General features: G+C 35.3%; 2 protein-coding genes across 2 annotated transcripts; one reads left to right on the top strand and one right to left on the bottom strand.

The window, feature by feature from the left end:
- Nucleotides 1–2,059: 2,059 nt before the first annotated feature.
- On the top strand, nt 2,060–13,721 carry LOC141337287 (peroxisomal membrane protein PMP34-like). The gene is made up of 9 exons (XM_073843081.1): nt 2,060–2,263; nt 2,371–2,431; nt 3,768–3,834; nt 5,548–5,696; nt 6,980–7,096; nt 7,598–7,743; nt 7,823–7,918; nt 8,040–8,122; nt 12,649–13,721. The coding sequence occupies exons 1-9, from the start codon at nt 2,192–2,194 to the stop codon at nt 12,794–12,796; spliced, it is 939 nt and encodes a 312-aa protein (XP_073699182.1). The 5' UTR covers nt 2,060–2,191; the 3' UTR covers nt 12,797–13,721.
- A 181-nt stretch (nt 13,722–13,902) lies between these two features.
- Nucleotides 13,903–22,787, bottom strand: LOC141337276 (decapping and exoribonuclease protein-like). The gene is made up of 6 exons (XM_073843069.1): nt 22,030–22,787; nt 20,146–20,372; nt 19,836–20,055; nt 18,695–18,830; nt 18,481–18,575; nt 13,903–18,241 (listed from the first exon to the last, which is right to left on the bottom strand). Exons 1-6 carry the CDS (start codon nt 22,443–22,445, stop codon nt 18,112–18,114), a joined length of 1,224 nt encoding a protein of 407 aa, XP_073699170.1. The 5' UTR covers nt 22,446–22,787; the 3' UTR covers nt 13,903–18,111.
- Between the last annotated feature and the right edge of the window lie 2,696 nt (nt 22,788–25,483).

The following is a 25,483-nucleotide window of genomic DNA, read 5'->3' as shown; positions in this document are numbered from 1 at the left end:
CATTGTTTACATCCAGTGCCGCCAATATGGCCGATTGAAGATGCATTGTGAAACCACTCTATATATAGACCTTTTTTCTGAGTAAACAATGTGCGCTGACATTACGAATTCTAACGCCAGATTGGATGCTCTTTTGTTCCGGTCTTCATAGGAACCCATTCAAATAGCGTCCATCTGTTTGTAATGTAGCTAACGTCGGCAGCTTCGTGTCATTTACACACTCATTAAACTTTGAGGGGTGAGGCACTGACAAATGACGGTCATTGCAACATTGTAAAGTGATGGCGCTATAGAGCCATGTGCTTTTTAAAAACATTTTAATAGGTTTAACACTAGATTAACAGCTCAGAATATACGCTAATTTGACTAGAAACACCGGAGACCAGAAATGCGAAGCATTCTTCAGGTTAAGAGTCAGACGTGACTTCCGGATTTGAGGAAAAACATCTATAGTATGGTGAAAGAGGTCAAGATGGTGGACGCATCTACGTGCTTAGAGCAGTCCTATTGGGTATCTATACATATCTATGGATTTTCCAATGTCTAACGTCAACCTGACGTTATATTGACATCCGGTGCCTGCTGGGTTGTCTTTGTTGTGTTATTGTACTGATAAGCCACTTCTATCATAACTAACACAGTATGTTTATGTGTTAGTTTGGATCAGGACTATGTGTTCAGACCATGCTACCATGTCTTATGTAATATTTTTGAGTGCAAAGTGCCAGAGCAACACAGAAGTGGTCATAGGTATAGAGGTTACACAGCCTTATTACACGGCTCTTTGGAATGCTTGATTCTGATTGGTCAGTTGAGACATTTGCAGGTTCGTTCTATTCAAGTAATCACCGCTCCAAAGTAATAACGCATAGCCGGTACTACTTGTATGTTTAAAATCCCTCCGTGCCAACAAAGATTACCGTTTGGCGCCATCTTGTGACAAACACTGGACAGCCACAATTAACAATGGAAAATTTCGACATTAATCTATTTAAATTGTCTTACTAACGTACATAGTTTGAAGGTTAGTCACGTGGTACTATATCGTTTCGCGGAAGGATAAAAATGTTAATTTAAAACAAATATGCCAATAAAAGGTTTCAAATTCATATTCATGTCCAGTTTTTTTCCTTATGTGGCAAGTAGCCGTGTAATAAGCGGGATAATGTACAGGCAGCCGGTAGTTATCGCAGAAATAAGCCCCTTCAGTGTGATACAAGACTGATCACACTGTCGGGGCTTATTTCTGCTATAACTACCGGCTGCCTGTACATTATCCCATAGGAGATACTCAGATGTAAACAACAGCATTGACTGCACTGTTAATGTACAACTGAATATGTTGTTCTGCTAATTTATGCTGTTTAAACCACAGAAAAAACGCGTGGAAGCTGCTAAATCATATAGAGAAGGATTTGGTAAGCAGGAGAGGGGACAATATTTTGACAAACTAAAGTTAATGTGGTAAAGATGTACAAGCAGTATTAAGATATTAGCCTAATCTTTAACCTATCTGAGTGGAAATAATAAGAACAAACACAAATGTTATCAAGATTCTTGCTCTGGAAAATTCTGGTTCAGTTTGGCCGAACACAAACGCCTTTGTTCCTCAGACAGTTTTTTGCACTCTTCTCCTTGATTTGTTGTAACTTTTGGCAGTCTATAGGCTACTCCAAATGTTTTTCCCGGTTCGACCGATTAGTACAGCCCAAAACATGACAATAACTGACCATTTTCAGCAGCAATAATCAGCAAAATATGCAAGTTTCGTTCAGCCTGGTGGTTCAACTCAAGTTCAAACTCGGGGGCACCATAGAAGTCCATTATATGGAGAGAAATCCTGAAATGTTTTCCTCAAAAAACACCATTTCTTTACGACTGAATAAAGAAAGATACGAACATCTTGGATGACCAGGGGTGAGTAAATTATCTGTACATTTTTGTTCTAAAAGTCAACTACTCCTTTAATGTCCGTGTAGCATCGGGTCGCTAGAGGCGGTGAAGTGCAGCGGCACCGAGAATTATTGCCACAAAGAAGCGATTGTTTTGAACACGGAAGTTGTGATACTGTTTTCAGGACGTAATTAATATGGATTAGCCCTAGAATAATTCGTTGTGGCTGTCGCTAATGTGTGTAAAGTAAAGGCGCAGATATACGGTTTTTAGACTAAAGAGAGAGCGAGTAAGAGAGATGTCAGACAGCAGCAGCTCACTCGGCCTGCTGTCCTATGAAACACTGGTTCATGCTGTGGCAGGTGCAACGGTGAGCAAACACGAGCCAAAATAATTGCAGCCCATTTTGTTTCCCGTTAATGAAATATAATCCCTCAGTCAGGGATGTTTGTTAAACTATATTTTATTGCCTTGTAGGGCAGTGTTACAGCAATGACAGTGTTCTTCCCTTTGGACACAGCCAGGATCAGACTGCAGGGTGAGTATTCATGTTTTAAAGTCTCTTCTGCTCACCAAACCTGCATTTATTTGACCCAAAATACAGAACAAAATGTGAAATATTTTTACTATTTAAAATAACTGTTCTCTGTTTGAATATATTTTAAAATGTAATTTATTCCTGTGATCAAAGCTGAATTTTCAGCATTATTACTCCAGTCTTCAGTGTCACATGATCCTTCAGAAATCATTCTAAGCTGATTTGCTGCTCAAAAAACAGATGCAAAAGCCTCTTCTAAGTTTTCATCTAAATGTTCCTTCAGAAAACACACTAAAATGCTGATTTGCTGTTCAAGAAACATTTTTATTATTATTATCAATATTTAAAACAGTTGGATACATTTTAAATTAAATTATATTTAAATTTAATTAATCAAAAGTGATGCTAAAGACATTTATAATGTTACAAAAGATTTCTATTTCAAATAAGTGCTGTTCTTCTGAACTTTCTATTCATTAAAGAAACCTGAAATAAATGTACTCCGCTGTTTTCAAAATATCATATAAGACTGAAGACTGGAGTAATGATACTAAAAAAATTAGCTTTGAAATCACAGGAATAAACATATTCAATAAGAAAACAGTTAAATAAATAGTAAAATTATTTCGAAATTGCTATTTGCTGTACTTTGAAACAAATAAATGCAGGCTTGGTGAACAGAAGAGACTTCTTTCAAACACATTAAAAAGCTTAACTTTTGACTGGTATTGTAATTTGTGCTGTACTGTAAAATTTGTATTAAATGTAGTTTATTATTTTGTATGTATTTTACAGTTCAATTAATTCTAGAAAATGAATTAAATAGTAATGTTGTTATGCCAATTTTTAGTACAGTTTTTAAAACAACCTTCAAACATTTTGTCCAGTATCAGAAAAAAAAAGTGAAGATGTGGGAAGCCCTTCAAGTTTGTGCAATGCTGTGTGACAGATTGCATATTTCTCTCTAAATGAAGGCCTCTAAATTATCAACAAGATCCAAACTTGGCTGAAAAACCTGTTCTACACAATCTACAGCATGCCTTCTGTCATCTGATTGATAGTTTATACATTGTTAGCAAGTAAACAGCCTTTTAGTATGTAAAAACATCCTCCTTCAGGTCGTGTTTTATGTGGTTCATATAAACAATCTAAAGATTTGTTAAGTAAATGTAATGTAAATCAATTCTGCAGAGACTTTACAAGTTTGTGTAATAATGTTGCATGTAGTATGCCAGTTGACAAGGTCATAGGTCATGGTTTTAGATGAAGCATAGCATGTCACACTGCAGGATGCATGGGAAAGTCATGTCAATTTCACATTTGTCATTTGTTTCAGTGGATGAAAACCGCAAGTCCCAGTCCACCCCTGTCATTCTGGTGGAGATAGCGAAGGAGGAGGGCATGTGAGTTTTAGTTCAGCATGCACAACACATCATGAATTCCTAAGAGAAAACATAAGGGACATTCAAAACATCAGTGAATATGTTGTGTACAAATTGGGGCTGCACGATTAATCGAGCGATGTTGTGAGGTGCGTTTAGTCAATGAAGCCGGTACTTTGATTAGTAGTAAATCTCCATCACGTGCGTTCAGCTGGAGCGGCAATTAATACACAGAGACGTAAATCACTGACAAGCTACGCCAAATCGCGTTCAAAATCACATTCGATTTTGAGCGCGATTTGGCGTAGCTTGTCAGTGATTTACGCCTCTGAACGCTCCAGCTGAACGCACGTGATGGAGATTTACTACTAATCAAAGTACCGGCTTCATTGACTAAACGCACCTCACAACATCATTCGATTAATCATGCAGCCCTAGTACAAATACTCCTAATTACTTATTACATTGCAAATACCACACACAGTCAAGCCTGAAATTATTCATACCCCTGGCAAATTCTGACTTAAGGTTACTTTTATTCAACCACCAAGTTTTATTTTTTACACGGAAATGACACAGGCTTCTCCCAAAAGATAATAAGACGATGTACAAGAGGCATCATTGTGGAAAAAATTATTTCTCAGCTTTTATTTACATTTGAACAAAAAGTGGAGATGTCCAGAATTATTCATACCCTTTGCAAACTGTCACAGTCTATGGGAAAATCCAAAGTTCTATACCATTCCAAATAGTCCAAGCTGTTCTAAAGCATCCTAATTACCATGATTCATTGGGAACAGCTGTTTTAATCAACTCAACAGGTGAAAAACAGAAGATCTCTGCTGTTGGTTTGTGGACAGTCATGGCTAAGACAAAGGAGCTCTCTGAGGACCTGCGGCTGTGCATTGTGGCTGCTCACAAGTCAGGAAAGGGCTGATGAATCTGAATTTTTAGCCGGTGGACCAGGGAACCTAATCACAGTAAACGGCACCATGAAAAAGGAGCAATACATCAAAATTCTCAACAACAACATCAGGCAGTCTGCAGAGAAACTTGGCCTTGGGCACCAGTGGACATTTCAGCACGACAACGACCCAAAACACACAGCAAAAGTGGTGAAGAAATGGTTTGCAAACAAAAACATTAACGATTTGCAGTGGCCCAGCCAGAGTCCTGACTAACATCCAATAGAGAATCTGTGGAGGGAGCTAAAGATCAGGGTGATGGTAAGGAGACCCTCCAACCTGAAGAATTAAAGATGAATGGACAAAAATACCAGTGGAGACATGCAAAAAGCTGGTCAGCAATTATAGGAAGCGTTTGATTGCTGTAATAGCCAATAAAGGCTTTTCTATTCATTATTGAGAAGGGTATGAATAATTTTGGACATGCCACTTTTTTTGTTAAAATGTAAATAAAAGATGAGTAATCATTTTTTCCACAATGATGCCTCTTGTACATGGTCTTATTATCTTCTGGTAGACGTCTGTGTCATTTCTAATAAAAAAAAACTTGCTGGTTGAATAAAAGTAACTTTAAGTCAGAATTTGCCAGGGGTATGAATAATTTTGGGCTTGACTGTATAACAGATTGTGTATTAAGTGAACATGTGTCGGCACTACTGAACAATTTATATTACATATTGGGTTTGAAAGAAATGCAAATAGTGAAATGGATTTGAGTTGGCTACACCAGGCTGTTTATGTCATGATGCTGTTTTTGACTGTGTTTCAGATTGTCTCTGTATCGTGGCTGGTTTCCTGTCATTTCTAGCCTGTGCTGCTCTAACTTTGTGTACTTCTATACGTTTAACACACTGAAGAGAGTCATGGTCTCAGACCGGTCCAAGCCTGGCAAAGATTTGCTCATGGGCTTCATATCAGGTACTGAAATCATGAGCTGAATCTTCTTCACAATGTACGCTACCAGTCAAAATTTTTGAACAGTGAGATTTTTAATGTTTTTAAAGAAGTCTCTTCTGCTCACCAAGCCTGCATTTATTTGATCCGAAGTACAGCAAAAACGGTCAAATTTTGAAATGTTTTTTACTATATAAAATAACTGTTTTAAAATGTAATTTATTCCTGTGATTTCAAAGCTGAATTTTAGCATCATTACTTCAGTCTTCAGTGTCACATGATCCTTCAGAAATCATTCTAATATTCTGATTTGCTTCTCAAAGAGTTCAGATGCAAAAGCCTCTTCTAAATGCCATCTGAAATTTTCATCTAAAATGAGCATTTTTATCAGGCTGCTGTGTAGGTTTAGTATATTTTCCTTTAATGGCAATGTATAGGTCCTGACAAAAATGCTAATTTTAGAAGAATATTTCAGACTGCACTTAAAGGCTTTTGCATTTGAACTCTTCATTTATTGTTGTTGTTGAAAACAGCGGAATATAATTTTTTTTCCTGGTTTCTTTGATGAATAGAAACATAAATATCTATCATCACTTTTGATCAATTTAAAGCATATTTGCTAAATAAAAGTATTAATTTCTATAATTTCTTTACCAAAAAAATAAATAAAAAAAATTACACTGACACACTGATCTTTGAATCTTTCTATTCATCAAAGAATCCTGAAAAAAGTACTGTTTTAGTGTTTTATGCAACTGTTTTAAATATTGATAATAATAATAAAACATTTTCTTGAGCAACAAATCATTTTATTATATTGATGATAAAAATTCAGCTTTGAAATCACAGGAATAAATTACATTTAAAAAAAATATTCAACTAGAAAACACTTACGTTAAATAGTAAAAAATATTTCAAAATGTTACTGTTTTTGCCGTACTTTGGATCGAATAAATGCAGGCTTGGTGAGCATATACTATATAATATTTTGAATGCCCTTTTATTTTTAAACTTTCAGTTCTTGTTTTAATTTTGGTTAAATTTTCAGCTTTAATTTTTATGTTCATTTCAATGAAAAATTTTATTGATTTGACTTTAAAATTTGACTTTTTGAAATTTTAGAACTAATTTTCCGTTTTTCATCTAATATTAATGAATTTTTTTTCAGTTTTGTTTTAAAAGTTTTAATTAATGAAATTAACCCTGCTTTATTCTTACTTTTATTTCGACATTGAAAAATACACAACTGCACATAATCAGTCTTTGAGATGAAAATGTCCACTCATGTCTTGTTTTATGCCTTTTAGGGGCTGTTAATGTGCTCTTAACGACTCCCATGTGGGTGGTGAACACACGACTGAAACTCCAGGGGGCAAAGTTCAGGAACGAAGAGCTCCATCAGACCCACTATAAGGGCATATTTGGTCAGAACCGCTCACACACTCACTTATCTCATGAGGTATAAACTACAAATTTTAAATCGACATGTCATTTAAAATCGACAGAGCTTGAGGCAGGCGTCCTCCCAAATCTAGAAGCTGATCTGACTGGGATATTCTCACTCAGTTCAGTTATTTTTAGATTATTTCTGTAATTAAAAATAAGGAGTAATGGACTCTAGACTGATTTTTAGTGGTTAAAGTTAGTGGTCAAATTTCATGGGAAAATTAAATTTGGCAATAGTCTATCACTGTAAAAGATCACACAGGAATTACTTTAAAACCATGCAGCTTTCTGTTGGTTAATGTAGCTTGAGACATGAGTCACATGACCAACTTGAACCTGTTGCGAAGAAATCATGTGGATTACTATTGAAATGATTTAGAAATTCATCAATCTAAAGCAAATGTGACCACATCTTATTAAAATAATAGGTCTGTGTTGTCAGCAGTGAATCATATCACATTATTGTTTTCCTTTCAAAGATGCCTTCTCCCAGATAATAGCCAACGAGGGAGTGGGAACACTGTGGAACGGGACGCTGCCGTCTCTCGTGCTTGTATTCAACCCTGCTGTGCAGTTTATGTTCTACGAGGCCATGAAGCGAAAAGCGGGACGTGGAGGCAGGAAGGTGAGGGGCGAAAAACTGGCATGATGACTGGCATTTGTGAATTTATGCAATAACCAAAAAGTCTCATCTATATGTGCAGATATCATCGTTTGAAATCTTTCTCATTGGTGCCATCGCTAAAGCTATTGCAACATCTGCAACGTATCCTCTGCAAACGGTTCAGGCCATTCTGAGGGTAATGTCATCAGTGTGATCGCATTAAGATCGATAAAGCATTGCATTGTATTGTGTAATACACTTGACAGATGTTGATGGAGTGTTTCTGAATATTGAATATTTCCCATTGCTTCCTCTAGTTTGGCCAGTATAAATCAGACGGTAAAGGTGGTCTAGTAGGCAGCCTGAGGAATGTGGTTTCTTTGCTAATGGACCGGATCAAGTAAGTCCATCTGAGTCACTGTAGTTTAATGCTTAGTAATACTGGTTATCAACCAGGGTGATTATTATTAACTAAAACATTTTTGTCACTTAAATATTAACTGAAATATATGGAAGCCTGTTTCCACCACTGAATACACAATTGTGACTTTTTTTTCGACTTATGTCAGAATAGTTGCAATTTTGAAATCATATCAGTCTTTTTTCCCCTCAGATTTGGACAGTTGTAACTTGCGCATTTGCGTGAAAAAAAAGTCAGAATTGCAAATTGCAATTGTTTTTATCTCACACTTTATTTCTCGCAATTGTGTTTATATCAGGCAATTCTGAGAGGAAAAAAGTCAGAACTGAGAGATACAAACTTAGATTGGTGAGAAAAAAAAATTGATAATTGATAAACACAAAACTCGGAAATGTTTTTATCTCGCAATTCTGAAATCATATCAGTCTTTTTTCACAAACTTGCATTTATGAGAAAAAAGTCAGAATTGCAAGATATAAACACTCACACTTTATTTCTCGCAATTCAGAAAGAAAAAGTCAGAACTGCTAAATATGAAGTTGCGAAAAAGTCACAATTGCAATTTTTATCTCGCAATTCAGACTTTTAGTTTATATTATGTAATTCTGAGAGAAAAAAAAGTCAGAACTAAGATACAAACTTACATTTTCAAGAAAAAACTTGCGAGAAACTCAGAAATGCTGTTTTTTTTTTTGCAATTCTGACTTTGTCACAAATGAGTTTATATCATGCAATTCTGAGAGAAAAAAGTCAGAACTGAGAGACAAACTCACATTTGTGAGAAAAAAGTCAATTGTGAGAAAAAGTCAGAATTGAGAGAAACAAACTCACATTTGTGAGAGAAAAAAGTCAGAATTGAGAGAAACAAACTCACATTTGTGAGAGAAAAAAGTCAGAATTGAGAGAAACAAACTCACATTTGTGAGAGAAAAAAGTCAGAATTGAGAGAAACAAACTCACATTTGTGAGAGAAAAAAGTCAGAATTGAGAGAAACAAACTCACATTTGTGAGAGAAAAAAGTCAGAATTGAGAGAAACAAACTCACATTTGTGAGAGAAAAAAGTCAGAATTGCGAGATACAAGCTGACAAGAAAGTCAGAATTGCAAATTTTTGTCTTGCAATTCTAACTTTATTTCTCACAATTGTGAGTTTTTTTCCTCACAGTTCAGACTTTATTTCTCACAATTGTGAGTTTTTTTTCTCACAGTTCAGACTTTATTTCTCGCAATTGTGTGTATCACGGAAAAAAAGTCAGAATTGATAAACTCACATTTGTTAAAAATTTGAATTGCGAGACAAACCCGCAGAAAAGTCAGGATTGCATTTTTTTTTATTCTGACATTATTTCTCACAATTGTGAGTTTTTATCTCACATTTCTGACTTTATTTCTTGCCGTTGTGAGTTTATATCATGTATTCTGAGAGAAAAAGTCAGAACTGAGAGATACAAACTTAAATTTGTGAGAAAAAACTGATAATTGATAAACACAAAACTCAGAAATGTTTTTATCTCGCAATTCTGAAATCATATCAGTCTTTTTTCCCCCTCAGAATTGGACTCACAATTGTAAGTTTATGTCTCACAATTCTTAGAAAAAAAAGTCAGTTGCGAGATATATACTCGCATTTGCAAGAAAAATAATCAGAATTGAGAGATACAAACTCGCATTTATGAGAAAAAAGTCAGAATTGCAAGATATAAACACTCACACTTTATTTCTCGCAATTGTGTTCGCAATTGTGTGCGGCAATTCAGAAAGAAAAAGTCAGATTTGCGAAATATGAAGTTGCGAAAAAGTCACAATTGCAAAATTGCACAATTTTTATCTCGCAATTCAGACTTTTAGTTTATATTACGTAATTCTGAGAGTGAAAAAAAGTCAGAACTAAGATACAAACTTACATTTTCGAGAAAAAACTTGCGAGAAACTCAGAAATGCTGTTTTTTTCTTGAAATTCCGACTTTGTCGCAAATGATTTTATATCATGCAATTCTGAGAGAAAAAAGTCAGAACTGAGACACAAACTCACATTTGTGACAAAAAGTCAGAATTGAGAGAAACAAGCTGACAAAAAGTCAGAATTGCAAGTTTTTATCTCACACTTTATTTCTCGCAATTGTGTTTATATCAGGCAATTTTCAGTCTTCTTCCCCCTCAGAATTGGACTCACAATTATAAGTTTTTGTCTCACAATTCTGAGAAAAAAAGTCAGAATTGAGAGATACAAACTTGCATTTATGAGAAAAAAAGTCAGAATTGCAAGATATAAACACTCACGCTTTATTTCTCGCAATTGTGTTTATATCAGGCAATTCAGAAAGAAAAAGTCAGAACTGCGAAATATGAAGTTGCGAAAAAGTCACAATTGCAATTTTTATCTCGCAATTCAGACTTTTAGTTTATATTATGTAATTCTGAGAGAAAAAAAAGTCAGAACTAAGATACAAACTTACATTTTCAAGAAAAAACTTGCGAGAAACTCAGAAATGCTGTTTTTTTTTTCTTGCAATTCTGACTTTGTCGCAAATGAGTTAATATCATGCAATTCTGAGAGAAAAAAGTCAGAACTGAGAGACAAACTCACATCTGTGAGAAAAAAGTCAGTTGTGAGAAAAAGTCAGAATTGAGAGAAACAAACTCACATTTGTGAGAGAAAAAAGTCAGAATTGCGAGATACAAGCTGACAAAAAAGTCAGAATTGCAAGTTTTTGTCTTGCAATTCTAACTTTATTTCTCACAATTGTGAGTTTTATTTCTCACAGTTCAGACTTAATTTCTTGCAATTGTGTGTATCACAGAAAAAAGTCAGAATTGATAGAAACTCACATTTGTTAAAAATTTGAATTGCGAGACAAACCCGCAGAAAAGTCAGGATTGCATTTTTTTTTTTTTAATTCTGACATTATTTCTCACAATTGTGAGTTTTTATCTCACATTTCTGACTTTATTTCTTGCAGTTGTGAGTTTATATCATGTATTCTGAGAGAAAAAGTCAGAACTGAGAGATACAAACTTAAATTTGTGAGAAAAAACTGATAATTGATAAACACAAAACTCAGAAATGTTTTTATCTCGCAATTCTGAAATCATATCAGTCTTTTTTTCCCCCTCAGAATTGGACTCACAATTGTAAGTTTATGTCTCACAATTCTGAGAAAAAAATTTAATTGCGAGATATATACTGGCATTTGCAAGAAAAATAGTCAGAATTGAGAGATACAAACTCGCATTTATGAGAAAAAAGTCAGAATTGCGAGATATAAACATTCACACTTTATTTCTCGCAATTGTGTTTATATCAGGCAATTCAGAAAGAAAAAGTCAGAATTGCGAAATATGAAGTTGCGAAAAAGTCACAATTGCAATTTTCATCTCGCAATTCAGACTTTTAGTTTATATTACGTAATTCTGAGAGAAAAAAAAGTCAGAACTAAGATACAAACTTACAACTTGCGAGAAACTCAGAAATGCTGTTTTTTTCTTGCAATTCTGAATGTCGCAAATTAGTTTATATCATGCAATTCTGAGAGAAAAAAGTCAGAACTGAGAGACACAAATTCACATTTGTGAGAAAAAAAGTCAATTGTGAGAAAGTCAGAATTGAGAGAAACAAACTCACATTTGTGAGAGAAAAAAGTCAGAATTGCGAGATACAAGCTGACAAAAAAGTCAGAATTGCAAGTTTTTGTCATGCAATTCTAACTTTATTTCTCACAATTGTGAGTTTTTTTTCTCACAGTTCAGACTTAATTTCTCGCAATTGTGTGTATCACGGAAAAAAAGTCTGAATTGATAGAAACTCACATTTGTTAAAAATTTGAATTGCGAGACAAACCCGCAGAAATTCAGGATTGCATTTTTTTTTTTAATTCTGACATTATTTCTCACAATTGTGAGTTTTTATCTCACATTTCTGACTTTATTTCTTGCAGTTGTGAGTTTATATCATGTATTCTGAAAGAAAAAGTCAGAACTGAGAAATACAAACTCACATTTGTGAGAAAAAAGTCAAAATTGCGATATAAAAACTTGAAATTCTGACTTTTTTTGCAACTGTGTATCTCACAATTCTGACTTTTTTCACACAAATGTGAGTTTGTATCTCAGTTCTGACTCTTCTTTTTTTATTTCTCGCAATTGTTTGTATCATGCAACTCTTAGAGAAAAAAAGTCAGAATTGCGAGTTTGCATCACGCAGTTCTGAGAAAACGAGATAAAAAAAGTCGCAGTAAACTTAAAAATAAAATATTCAATAGCTCCCATAAAAAAAAAAAACATTTATTTAATTTATTTCGTTTTTTTTCTTCCCCACAAAGTACTATAAAATTGAATAACTTCCATTTAATGTCTACCAGCAATAATTTTAAGTCTTATTGGCCAGAATTGTATTATCAGTGCATCTCTATTTTAATTTTATTTTCACATCTGCAGTGTCGTTCTAGTTTCTATCTCTCAAACAAGGCTGAATTGTTTGGCTGATCTTGTGTCCTCTACGTGACAGGAAATACGGGCTGTTGGGTTTGTATAAAGGCCTAGAGGCGAAGCTGCTCCAGACTGTGCTGACGGCGGCCCTCATGTTCGTGGTGTATGAGAAGATCACAGCCGCCACATTCAAGCTCATGGGCATCCAGAAGAAGCTCAAGCACTGAGATATGGTTAGCCTTCACCACTGAGCCACGAACACTAACGAGTGACTAATGGATGACTACCTCTAACACACACCCTCAGGAGGAGCTCCACATATCCCATCAGCCATTGCTCCGTTAGCATGGGTTCATCTGGGTACAGTTTCAGTCTTCAGTCTTACCACAACATACACTGCCGCTAAAAAGTTTGGGATCAGTAAGATTTTAAATGACTTTTCTTATGCTCGTCAAGATTTTTATTTGATCAAAAATACAGAAAAAACTGTAATATTGTGGAATATTATTTCAATTTAAAATAACAGTTTTCTATGTGGATATATTTTAAAATGTAATTTATTCCTGTGAGGCAAAGCTACATTTTCAGCATCATTACTGCAGTTTTCAATGTCACATGATCCTTCAGAAATGATTCTAATATGCTGATTTATTATCAATGTTGAAAACAGTTGTGCTGCTTAATATTATTTTGAAGCTGTGATACTTATTTTCAGGATTATTTAAGAACAGCATTTATTTAAAATAGACAAAGGTTTTCTAACAATATACACAGTAAAGTTGAATTCTTTCTGTTTTTAAAAGAAATCAATACTTTTATTCACCAAGGGTGTGTTAAACTGATAAAAAGTAATAGCATAGATTTACATTGTTAGAAAACATTTATATTTTGCATAAATGCTGTATACAAAAAATACTGTTTTCAACATTGATAATAAATCTGCATATTAGAATGATTTCTGAAGGATCATGTCCCACTGAAGACAGCTGATGAAAATTCAGCTTTGCATCACAGGAATAAATTATATTTTAAAGTATATTCAAATAAAAAACATTATTTTATATTGTAATAAAATTTTGCAATATTACTGTTTTTTCTGTATTTTTTAGATTAAACTTTTTTATTGATGCTATTCGATCAGAGAGATACAAAAACAAATAAAATCCAACATAATAGTTTCAATCTGTTAACAAAGGTAAAAGTTCGTCAATAAAATCGTCCTTACTCTCTGAGTCAAACGCAAAATTCAATTATGAATGCTAGCACCAAGAACAATAAAAAAAAAAAAGCAGAGAGAGAAGAGACTTAAACGAAACAAGTCTGACTGATCCCAAACTTTTGAGCAGGTCAGTGTAAAGCAAAAAAAACTTTTAGTTTGTAACAATTATTTTAAAAAGTTTACATGGTCAAGTTTCCTTTATCAGAGTCTTAATGGTTACTGATGCACATCTTCTTAAAGTATTAGTTTACTTCCAGAATAATAATTTTCATGATCATCTGATCACCCCCATGTCATCCAAGGTGTTCACGTCTTTCTTTCGAAAAGAAATGAGGGTTTTTGAGGAAAACTTTCCAGGATTTTTCTCTTCAATGGGGATCAGCAGGTTTGTAGTTAAAAAGTATATACATTTGTATCTTTTTTTAGTAAATCACTGATCATTTTGCTAGATAAGATCCTTATTCTTCATCTGGGATCGTGTAGAGCCCTTTGAAGCTGCATTGAAACTGCAATTTGCATCTTCAACCCGTTGATCCCTATTGAAGTCCACTAAATGGAGAAAAATCCTGAAATGTTTCCCTCAAAAACCTTCATTTCTTTTCGACTGAAGAAAGAAAGACATGAACCTCTTCGATGACATGGAGGTGAATAAATTAACAGTTAACCCCCAAAAATCATGATTTTAGTTTAGTAAATTTCAACATGAAACATTTTCAATCAGTAACGCAAGTCGATTTTAGTCTGTTACTCACATAAAGCCATTGTATGACTTCAGAAAATGTTTCATGTAGTTGATAAGTTTTACGTGTTACTTTGGTATGGTATACTTTTACTATAAAGAGAGAGCAGGGTGAACATTTTTTAGAAAATCGTGTTTGAAAGAAGAAAATCAGTCGTATGGGTTTGTAAACGAGGGTAAGTAAATTACGGAATGTCCATTTTTGAACGAAATGTAGAATTTGGTGTTCAGTCAGAAACTGGAATGTGTATGACGGTTTAGATCCGTCATCTATATAGAGTTGCGAACAATACAGTAGAGCCTTATAAGTGATGTGCTGCTATGTCATGTGACAAACCAGGTGATGATCTCTAGAAACAAATTTAACATCAATAATATACAAGGAGAAACTCTGGAGCGGATCAGTGCTTTGGCATATCCTCTCTGGTCCTTATTCTCAAAGTTTACTTTTGTACAATGAACAATTTTGCCGCCACTTGATGTCCAATATAAAATATGGGTCCTGGAGCAAAACCGGTTGAGAACCACCAATGTAGAGGATGTTTTTCCTATATACCCTCTTAAAAATAAGGCTGCTTCAGATGCCATAGAAGAACCATTTTTGGTTTCACAAGGAATCAATGAGTACGTTTACATGGACAACAATATTCCGATTTTAACGCGATTAAGACAATACTCTGATTAAGAAGCAACCATGTAAACTGAGATTTTTGATTAATTTAATCCGACTAAAGTCATAATCGGAGTATACACAAATCGAATTAAGACAGGTGGAGTATTCCTATTTTAGTCGCATTATGGAAGACATGTACACACCTTAATCAGACTATTCCCCTTGTGTAGGACTTTTCGCCACATTTTGTGACAGGATACACACTAATGCTGCGTTCCAGGCAGGTTTTTGAGCTCGTAAATCACGTGTTCAAACCACGACTCAGGACTTTGTAGCGTTCCAGGCAAGTCACGCCAAGCATTTATTATTTTTATAGTATTAATAATTTGATTGCAACGTTATATTGTCCTAAACTTTTCCACCGTGTGCCACTGAACACCGCACCCCTAGAGGCTTTATTGTTGTTTCTCGGGCTATGTCACGTCAGAACTCGGAACTGGGAGTACGTCGATCTAGTACGAGTTCACGGGTGGGAATTCACGGGTTTGAGTGCCGTTCCAGTGCACTTTCACGGGTAGAAGTTTGGAAAAACACGGGTAACGGGTTGTCTGGAACGCGGCATAACGCTCTCAGTTGGTTGCGCTTTGGTTTCATTTTTATTTATTTATTTTTGCTACAACATGGGCTTAATCAATGCTCATTGCTGATAAATATCCTAGTTTGTTATCATAATTTTTAGTTTTATGGAAACGTTTTTAACATTCAACCCCCTTTTTCATTAGTATTATTTGTAAGTATTTATTTTAATTTTGTGAACGGGATTTCCGCTATTGGAATGTCTTAGGATGCTTTTTACTTTTACTATCGAATTCATGATCTTGGTTTTGCTTGCATATATAAGGCTACACCTATCAATTTTAAGATTAAAACAAATTCTTAAAAGATGGATTTGTTATTTTTAATTAAACAGCATAACAAAAATAAATTAAAACTAGCTTATATAGCATTTATTAACAAAAACTAATAAGACGAGGCATGGACTCCATCACATGCTGTTATATGCCGACTAAACAATTTATTACAGGACACGCAAACACTGAGCAATCAAAATAATTAATAAAAAAATTAATAAAAGAAAGCCTCCAAAGCGTAATGTGAGGTAAACGGCAAAGATAACAGGGTTTTCAAAATGAAAACAAACAAAAAAAGTAAAACTAAACTGGCTTTCGGTGACTGTGCCTGCGGGTTTTTTTCTTCCTAAAAACTGTCTGGCTCTGAAACGCTCGCTGTATGGATCAGACGCTTTGGAGCAGCACAGCATGCACTCGCACAAATGCGACCACGGCAAATTTTAACTCACACATTCTAAAATATTTGTTGAATATGTCCAGTGCCACTTCAAGCTTTTGTAAAATTAAAACCCAAACATCCAAAAGTCTATAACGAAGATGAACTGATAGCGTCGCGTGTGGACGCAATGATGTGTGTCATTAACCGATCTATGTACTATAACATGTAAAACGGGAACATGAAAGGAATATTCTAAAAGCAACTCATGTAAACAGCTTAATCATATTATTGTCTTATTCAGAATAAGGTCATTAATTAGATTACTGGTGTCCATGTAAACGTAGTCATTCAGTCAAAGGATCTTTGAAGAACCATCTCTTTCTTACCTTTGTGAGGAAAGAAGGTTCTTTGAAGGTTCTTCAGATGTTAAAGGTTCTTTATGGAACCATTTAGACAAAAAAGCTTCTTCTATGGCATCGTGAAGCACCTTTCTTTTTAAGAGTGTAGTTGCGTTTTTACATCTCTCCCAGTTTCAATGTTTTGAGAGTTCAAACAGTTTAGTTGAGCATGAGTATTGTTCAGTCTCTTCATGAAAGGCATTTGAAATGCACGGCTTGAGGTCAAAGTGAATTTTTTCACACACTTGCCTTAAATTATGCTATTTTGGAGAGTTTACTGAAGTCTTACCTGCTGTGTATCAATGAAACTGGTTTGTCATGTGGACCATAAACAGTAAGATATTAAAAACTCAAACAGTTTACATAGAGATTGCAACTAAGGACTTTGTACTTAAGTTTCTTTATTTCAGAATTTATAGCACATATTTTGTACTTTCATTTGTATAACCTAATTTGTTATTTAACTTTACTCTACTTTTATGTTGAAATAATTTTAAGTGAATTTTTATAAAAGCTATGAAAGGAATCCTGTCGGGAATAACTTTTGTGAGTTGATATAACACATCTTAACATTAAAGTACAGAGTCCTGTAAAATTGTCATTAATTACTCACCCTCGTGTTTCAAACCCGTAAGACCTTTGTTCATCTTCGGAACACAAATTAAGATATTTTTGATGAAATTCAAGAGCTTTCTGACCCTGCATTGACAGCAACGCAACTGAAATGTTCCCATGCGTTTCTGAGCAGGTTGTACTCTCGCTAATGGCAGACGATAGTGACTTGGAGGAGAAGAATTGTTAAAGTCGTTATTTTTGTTTTCTTTGCACATGAAAAGTTCGCGTAGCTTTGAACCTTGAACGTGCCAGTTCTGTTTCTGTCTATGCAGGGTCAGAAAGCTCTCGGATTTCACCAAAAATATCTTTATTTGTATTCTGAAGCTGAACGAAGGTCTTACGAGTTTGGAACAACATGAGGGTGAATAATTATTGACAGAATTTTCTCTTTTTTTTGGGGAGAACTAACCCTTTAAAGTCATCATTACAACAAAGGATAAAATTCCAATATATTTCAAATGAGAGAATGATGATATAATAATATATATATAAAAAAGTGCACATGGACATCTAGGCCACAAACATAATTCAGAGCATCCAGAGTAAACACAAGCAATGGCAAGTTGTGCACAGCACATCAGTATTACAGTATGTACATGGTTCATAAACTAATCAAAAATGTCCTCACGTCCTGCCTGATGTACAGCATATGGTCTGCACTCAGTACGTCAGTGGTGAGATGAATGATGGCTCTTCATGTCCTTGATGTACCAGTCTGGTAAAAAGGTGTACTGAGAGTCTCTGTGGACGGTGTAGGACACATCTCTGTGTGGATCCCATCTGAACAGGTACACCAGTCTGAAAAAAACATCGCACTGCATTAGACCTGCCACAATCTCTGATGAGATGGTAGATGTTTGGTATTAAATCAATTCGATTTTACTTGTGTAATCAGACATATATTCAATAAAATGATTACAACAGCAAATGTTCTTCTTTTCCAACATGCACTGATAAATTGTTCAAAACAAGGTCTTGAAAGTATATTAAGAAAGTGAACAGGGACTATTTTAATCAAAATGATCTAACAGTCTTACCTTGGGTCGTCCTCTTTGACGACTGATTTGACGAAGGACAATAAATCACTGCAGAAATTCATACAGACAGTTGGCTTCCAGCAGTTATACTCATTCTAGAGAAACAAAAAAGAAAAATGAAAACATCACAGCTCTATTCCAGACAACAGTGAACCAACAAGGAACCTGTGTATAGCTAATTTAACTTCCTAATATGTGGTTACATAGAATAAACCTTGATGAGTTGTGATATTTTCGAAGTCTGGAAGGTCTCAACAGACACCACTACCCCATCATGGTCTCGAAACCCAGCGACTATCTGAGGCACTCCAGGAAGAAACGACTGCGCCCACCATTTCAGCAGCTTGTACCTACAAGAGATACATACACATGTGTAGATAAGAGGCTGGCTGTTGTTTTAACTTTTACTTTATTAACTAACATCCCATAAATTTACACAACCCTTGATAAAATATAGTGTTAATATTCTTCGAAACAATGGGGAATTTGCGTTTGAATGATATGAGGTAAGTGCTGATTGTTTGGTTGACCTGTTCACACCAAGATGAATGTTCAGTGTAGAACAAATAAATAGCATTCATATAAATGAATTCTTCACCAAAAAGGGAAGAATCTGTCATTTACAGTTGTTCCAACCCTTTATGAGTTTCTTTCTTCTGCTGAACACAAAAGAAGATATTTTCAGAAATGTTGGTAACCAAGCAACTGCCGGTAGCCATTGACTGCTACAGTATGGGAAAAATTCTATGGAAGTCAATGGCTAATATCAGCTGTTCATTAAATTATGTCAACTATGACCATTTCCATTTTTGGATGAACTATCTCTTGAATACAGTATGCTACAAAAGTGAGTGCACCCCACACATTTCAGCAACCATTTTAGTATATCTTCTCAAGGGACGATACTATAGAAATGAAACTTGGGTATATTTTAGAGTAGTCAATGTGCAGCTTGCAGACTTACTGTCCTCTGAAAATAACTCAACATACAGCCATTATTGTCAAAATACCTGGCAACAAATGTGAGTACACCCTAAGTGAACAATATTTTGTAGCAGCAAACTACTCTAAAATATATCCAAGTTTCATTTCTATAGTATTGTCCCTTGAGAAGATATACTAAAATGGTTGCTGAAATGTGAGGGGTGTACTCACTTTTGTGAGATACTGTACATATAGTACCGTATATGTTAAGACCGACACAACAGCAGTATTTCTGTTTTTTTTGTTTTTTTTATAGTGCCACTTTGCACTTTCTTTCAACCAACCTGCTGTTTTTTTTTTCAAAAAATCTGACCACATTTTTTTTTTCTTTAATCTGCCAGCTGGAGTTGACTCAACATTGATAGTTTCACCTGTGGAAGTTGCTTCGTTGTTTCGGGGTGCAGATCTCTGCGGAGGTCTTGAGCTCCACATAACATCCCGGCGCTGGAGGAGCATCGGGTTCTTTGACCCGGCAGTCCACCTCTCCAGAAAAGAGAAGCTTATGATCAGCCAAACGCGTCTGAACCACCGTACAGAACGCTTCATTGGTGTTCACGACGCCCCCTGAGTCTGGAGTCCCATCCACATTATCTAAAAAGAAAGGAAAACAGTCGATAAGTGGTGAGATCTGTCACTATCATCAGTCTCTGATAGTAGTATAAAATACTAGATGTCCCAAACCTGCGCACATGTACTGCTCAAACTTGTAGCCCCAGTACATCATCTCCTCCTGGCGCTCGGAGCGGCTCTCTCGGTTCACTCTGGCAGCCTCCGTTTCCACCTCACTGATGTAGATGGTGCCTCTGAACTTGGATGCAGCTAGCATCCATCCCTCTTGAGTCTCGTATGGGGTGGTCAGCACTTTGGTTAGGTGTCCTCTCCATGTCACAAAGTCCACTCCTAGAGCACTGCAAACACACTCAATAACTCAACAGAAAACAAACAATAACTGACAGAAACTTTCAAGCAACATTTATTTATGCATGCATGTTTGTATGTATGCATTTATATATTATTTATGTTTTTAAGTTTAGTTAACTATAAAAAGTTGTATAGACTCACAATTCAGACTTTTTTCTCAGAATTACATGATATACACTCGCAATTTTTAATTTTTTTCTCAGAATTACCAGTTTGTATCTTACAATTGTGACTTTCACACAAAACATTCCGAGAAAAAATCAGAACTGAAGAGTTTTTGTCTTGTAATTCTGACTTTATTTCTCACAATTGTGAGTTTATTCCTAAGAAAAGTCCAAATTGAGTTTATATCTTAAAATTCTGAGAAAAAAGTCTGAATTGTGTTTCTATCACAAAATTCTGAGAGAAAGTCTGAATTACGAGTTTATATCTTGCAATTCTGCGAAAAAGAAAGTCAGAATTGTGAGTTTTTATCTTGTAATTCTGACTTTATTTCTCACAACTGTTAGTTGATATCACATTCCTGAGAAAAAAGTCGGAATTGAGTTTACATCTTGAAATTCTGAGAAAAAAGTCTGAATTATGAGATTATATCTTGCAATTCTGACTTTATTTATAATAATTGTTTATGACACACATATCACACAAATTTCAGAATTTCAGATTTAAGAGTTTATTTTACACAATTCTGACTTTGTTTCTCACAATTGTGAGTTTATATTTCACATTTCAGAGAAAAAAGACAGAATTGTGAGTTTATGACGCAATTCTGAAAATAAAGAATTTAGTTTTTATCTTGTAATTCTCACTTTATTTCTCACAACAGAGTTGATATCACACATTTAAGAGAAAAAAGTCAGAATTGTGAGTTTATATTACATAATTCTGAGAGAAAAAAAAGTCAGAATTGTCAGTTTTCATATTACACAATTCTGAGCAAAAAAGTCAGAATTGTGAGTTTTTATCTTGTAATTTTAAGAAAAAAGTCAGAATTGTGAGTTTATGACGCAATTCTGAAAATAAAGAATTGTGAGTTTTTATCTTGTAATTCTCACTTCATTTCTCACAATAGAGTTGATATCACACATTTCAGAGAAAAAAGCCAGAATTGTGAGTTTATATTACACAATTCTGAGAGAAAAAAAGAATTGTAAGTTGCAATAACATTTTTAAATTTTGATAGAGCGTATTATTGTTATTTAATTATTATTTAAATTATTAATATCCATTTTCATTTCAGTTTTAATTATTATTTCTCAGAAAAAAAATGGTAACAAATCCGCTTTACTGCTTATTTAAAAATTTTAAACATGTCCTATTGAATATGCAGAAACATGCTGGAGGAAAACACCCAAAGCAGTAAATTATATAATATAAAGCACTATGATCAGATGTTTTTTGGCAAAATATTAGATAATTTGTTTATTTTTTATGAAATGGCAAGGTTAGTTCAGGTTGTAATATGCCACATGGTGCGACTCCAAAAAAACAAACAAAAAAACCCCTAATATTTATAAAGTAATAATTTTAGTACTCTCTATAAAAAGGAGCCTTTGTTTAGGTCTGTTATTAATTATACTTTACTGGTATTTCATTGTAAAATAAAATTCTTTATAGACAAACTGTGCAGAATGTGTCTCTCACCTGGAGGGGGTTTGGTCCCTGGTTTGAATCTTGTCTCTGTTGACCAGAATCCACTGCAGCAAATGATCAAGCCTCTCTTTCACGCTGTCATCTCTTTTTACGAAGCGGCTGGTGTATCCATCCCTTAAATTAAAATCTGGACTTTTTCTGGGCTGCACATAATATCGCATCTGCCTCTGATCGTTGAAGAAGTTCCGTTGAGAGTCCAGAGAGAAGAAGCCCACCTCCACAGGCTGCTTGTAGAGCGGGAAGTTTCTCTCATACATCTGTCTGTGGGCGCCCAGAGTCTCAGGTGATCTTTGCTGGCTTTCATCTGATGGTCTATGGCGTTTATTCGTGTTATAATCACTGCCGGAGTCTGTACACCTTTTATAAACAGACTCCTGATGGTGGTCTCTGTGGTAACGTTGAGCCATTGCGTGTGTTTAGTGGCGTACGAGTTAAACCCTTTGCTGATTGTAGCATTAGCAAATATATTTAGCTAATACGTGTTTAGCTAATAAATTACTGCATTAAAGAATAAACACAGTGACGGTAATTTGTTAGTGCAGACTAGATAACACACCAGGCTATGTGATAGCAACACCACTCCCATTAGCTGACATGACTTTCTCAAGAAATATTAATCAATAAAAATAATTATCCACAAGGAATTATTAATATGTGACGTTACAAAAACTGAACGTGGTCTAACATTAGGATTAAACTAATATCTCATTCAAATAGCGTATACTGTTAGCTGATCAAGCGTGTAAACAACCGCCATGAAAATACACTTTCACAATAAAAGCCTCTAACGTTACATTCAAACTTCAAAATAAAAGTAACAATCCATTGCATGGTAAATTATAAAATCGGCATTAAATGAAAACTCTCCCTGGCTGTTTTTAAATTCAAGTTAATAATTTTATTGTGAATTATATATATCAGGGATGTGATTTTTCCGGATTAATCCGGAATTCCGGATTTTTCGACCTGAAAATATGACCTATGTCACGTATTTGCGACCGTTCGCAAATGGCGGATGACGAAGTATGATTCCGAACCGCAAGATGCGTCCATGCGGACCGTGAAAGCTTTTGACATAATAATAATTAAAAAAAAAAAAATCCAAACGCTATTTCTAATAAATACATTTATATCAAGCACACAAGGGTCAGCGTTTGGGTGCAATCTTCCGTGCAGTTAGGAGAGCAGAGATCGGCAGACAGATGTAGCTTTCAGTGAGCGAAAAACGTTGATGGAAAATGCATTATTTTGGGGTTACGTCGCAAAATATTGTAAATATATCTTTTTATACTGTATTTTTATACGTTTATATTTTAAACTACGACGGTGAGCAAATGGATATCACACAAGCAACGTGAAAACTGCATATATTAAAGTGAAAGTAAAAACAGCGTTTCAAAGTCAGCTGCGGCGCTGCTTTGTGTCATTCTGACAGCGCCTCCTGCTGGAAGAGAATGATCTGACATTTTTAATCAGCTCGTACGTCTACTGTTGTCAAAAAGACCAATGAAAACAAATCAGTCCATGGTTTTAAGCACCGAACACGTAGAGTTGTAAATGTTAACTGATGGATCGACAAGATCATGTGTTATACAAATTTAAACAATTAAGGCAATAAAATATATGTTAATTAATATAATACTTGATTGACAATAATTGTTTAAATTAATATAAGAATTGATACTTTTGACTCTTGAAGGCTGGAATGTGAATTTTATCATTTAAGAAATCTTTTTTGTTTTGTGAAATCTGCATCTCAATTGTAAATCATGCTTTTAACAGTCATTTTAATAATTTATTTATTAATTACATTTTGTTCAGGTCTTTAAAAAAGCATTTAAATGTGTAGAATTTAAGATAAATTAAAGCTGCAAGCAGCGATGAACGGGCCCTCGCACACGGGCTCACCGCCGACCGGTGGCTTTAGGAACACAGCTAATGGTGGGCAGTATGCTTTTAATACAGTAAAAATAGGAGAAATATGTCAAAGTCACTTAAAAGTGCCAAATTTCCTGCTGCCAGCTGGTGGCGCTATGCCTATAACTGATTATTGGCATTTAGATGTGTTCAGGCCAGCACTTTTATCAAACATATGAAGTTTGGTGCAGATTGGCCTTGGTATGTTTGAGTTAGTGAAAGATATGATATATCCTGCTGCCAACAGGTGGCGCTATGATAATATCTGAATATTGGCCTTTAGGTGTCTTCAGGCCAGGACTCTTACCAAACCTGTGAAGTTTGAGGCAGATCGGACATTTTATGGCTTAGTTATAACAACTTCTATGTCCATGGCGAAACATCAAACTTTGTCACGCCGCCACAGACACGCCCTTTAACGAAAACTCAAGATCTTCACAATTTAACATCTCTAAGACCTGTAGATCAGACTGACCAAATATAATGTTGATATCATTAAATATCTAGGAGGAGTTTGATACAAGTCATTTCCTGTTGCCAACAGGTGGCGCTGTGATTATAATAGAATATTGGCCTTCAGATGTGTTCAGGCCAGGACTCTTATCGAATATGTGAAGTTTGAGGCAAATCGGACATTTTATGGCTGAGTTATAACAAGTTTTATACCCATGGCGAGACCTCGAAATTTGTCAGGCCGCCACGGACACGCCCTTTACTGAAAACTCAAGATCTTCACAATTTAACATCACTAAGGCCTTTATATTAGACTGACCGATTTTGGTGTTGATCTGCATTAATCTCTAGGAGGAGTTGGTTGTAGAGTACAGCATGACACTTCCTGTTGCCTGCAGGTGGCGCTATGACTATAACTGAATATAGGCATGTAGATGTCTTCAGGTCAGGAGTGTTATAACACATGTGAAGTTTGGGACAGATCGGACATTTTATGCCTAAGTTATAGCAACTTCCTTTTTCATGGCGAAACATCGAAATTTGCGAGCCCGCCACGGACACGCCCTCCGATGAAAACTCTAGATCTTCACAATTTAACGTCACAAAGGGCTTTAGACTAGACTCTGCAAATTTGGCGTTGATCCAAATAAATCTGTAGGAGGAGTTCGTTCAAGTACGACGCCTGAAAATGGCAAAAATGACACAAATTTTGTTGAGAATATTAATATTAACCGACTTCCTGTTGGGTTCCGGATTTTGCTCCAAGAGGCTTTTTTGTAGGTTTTGATGTGTTACATGTGTGTACCGATTTCCGTGCATGTACGTGAATCAAAGCTGAAAGCGCACACCGCTGAACGTCTAAAGGTGGCGCTGTCGAGCCATTTTGCCACACCCACTTCTGAAACCCAAATCAGACGTAAATTTTCGCCAGGTTTGATGTGTGTGCAAAGTTTTGTGAGTTTTCGGGAATGTTTAGGTCCTCTAAAATGCGATTCATTTTGGAGAAGAAGAAGAATAATAATTAAAGCTGCGAGCAGCGATGAACGGGCCCTCGCACCCGGGCTCACCGCCGACC

This window comes from Garra rufa, chromosome 1 (assembly GCF_049309525.1).
Source record: "Garra rufa chromosome 1, GarRuf1.0, whole genome shotgun sequence".
In the NCBI taxonomy this organism is placed as follows: Eukaryota; Metazoa; Chordata; class Actinopteri; order Cypriniformes; family Cyprinidae; genus Garra; species Garra rufa.
The sequence above is the reverse complement of the archived record's forward strand: the minus strand, read 5'-3'. Positions and strand labels throughout refer to the sequence as shown.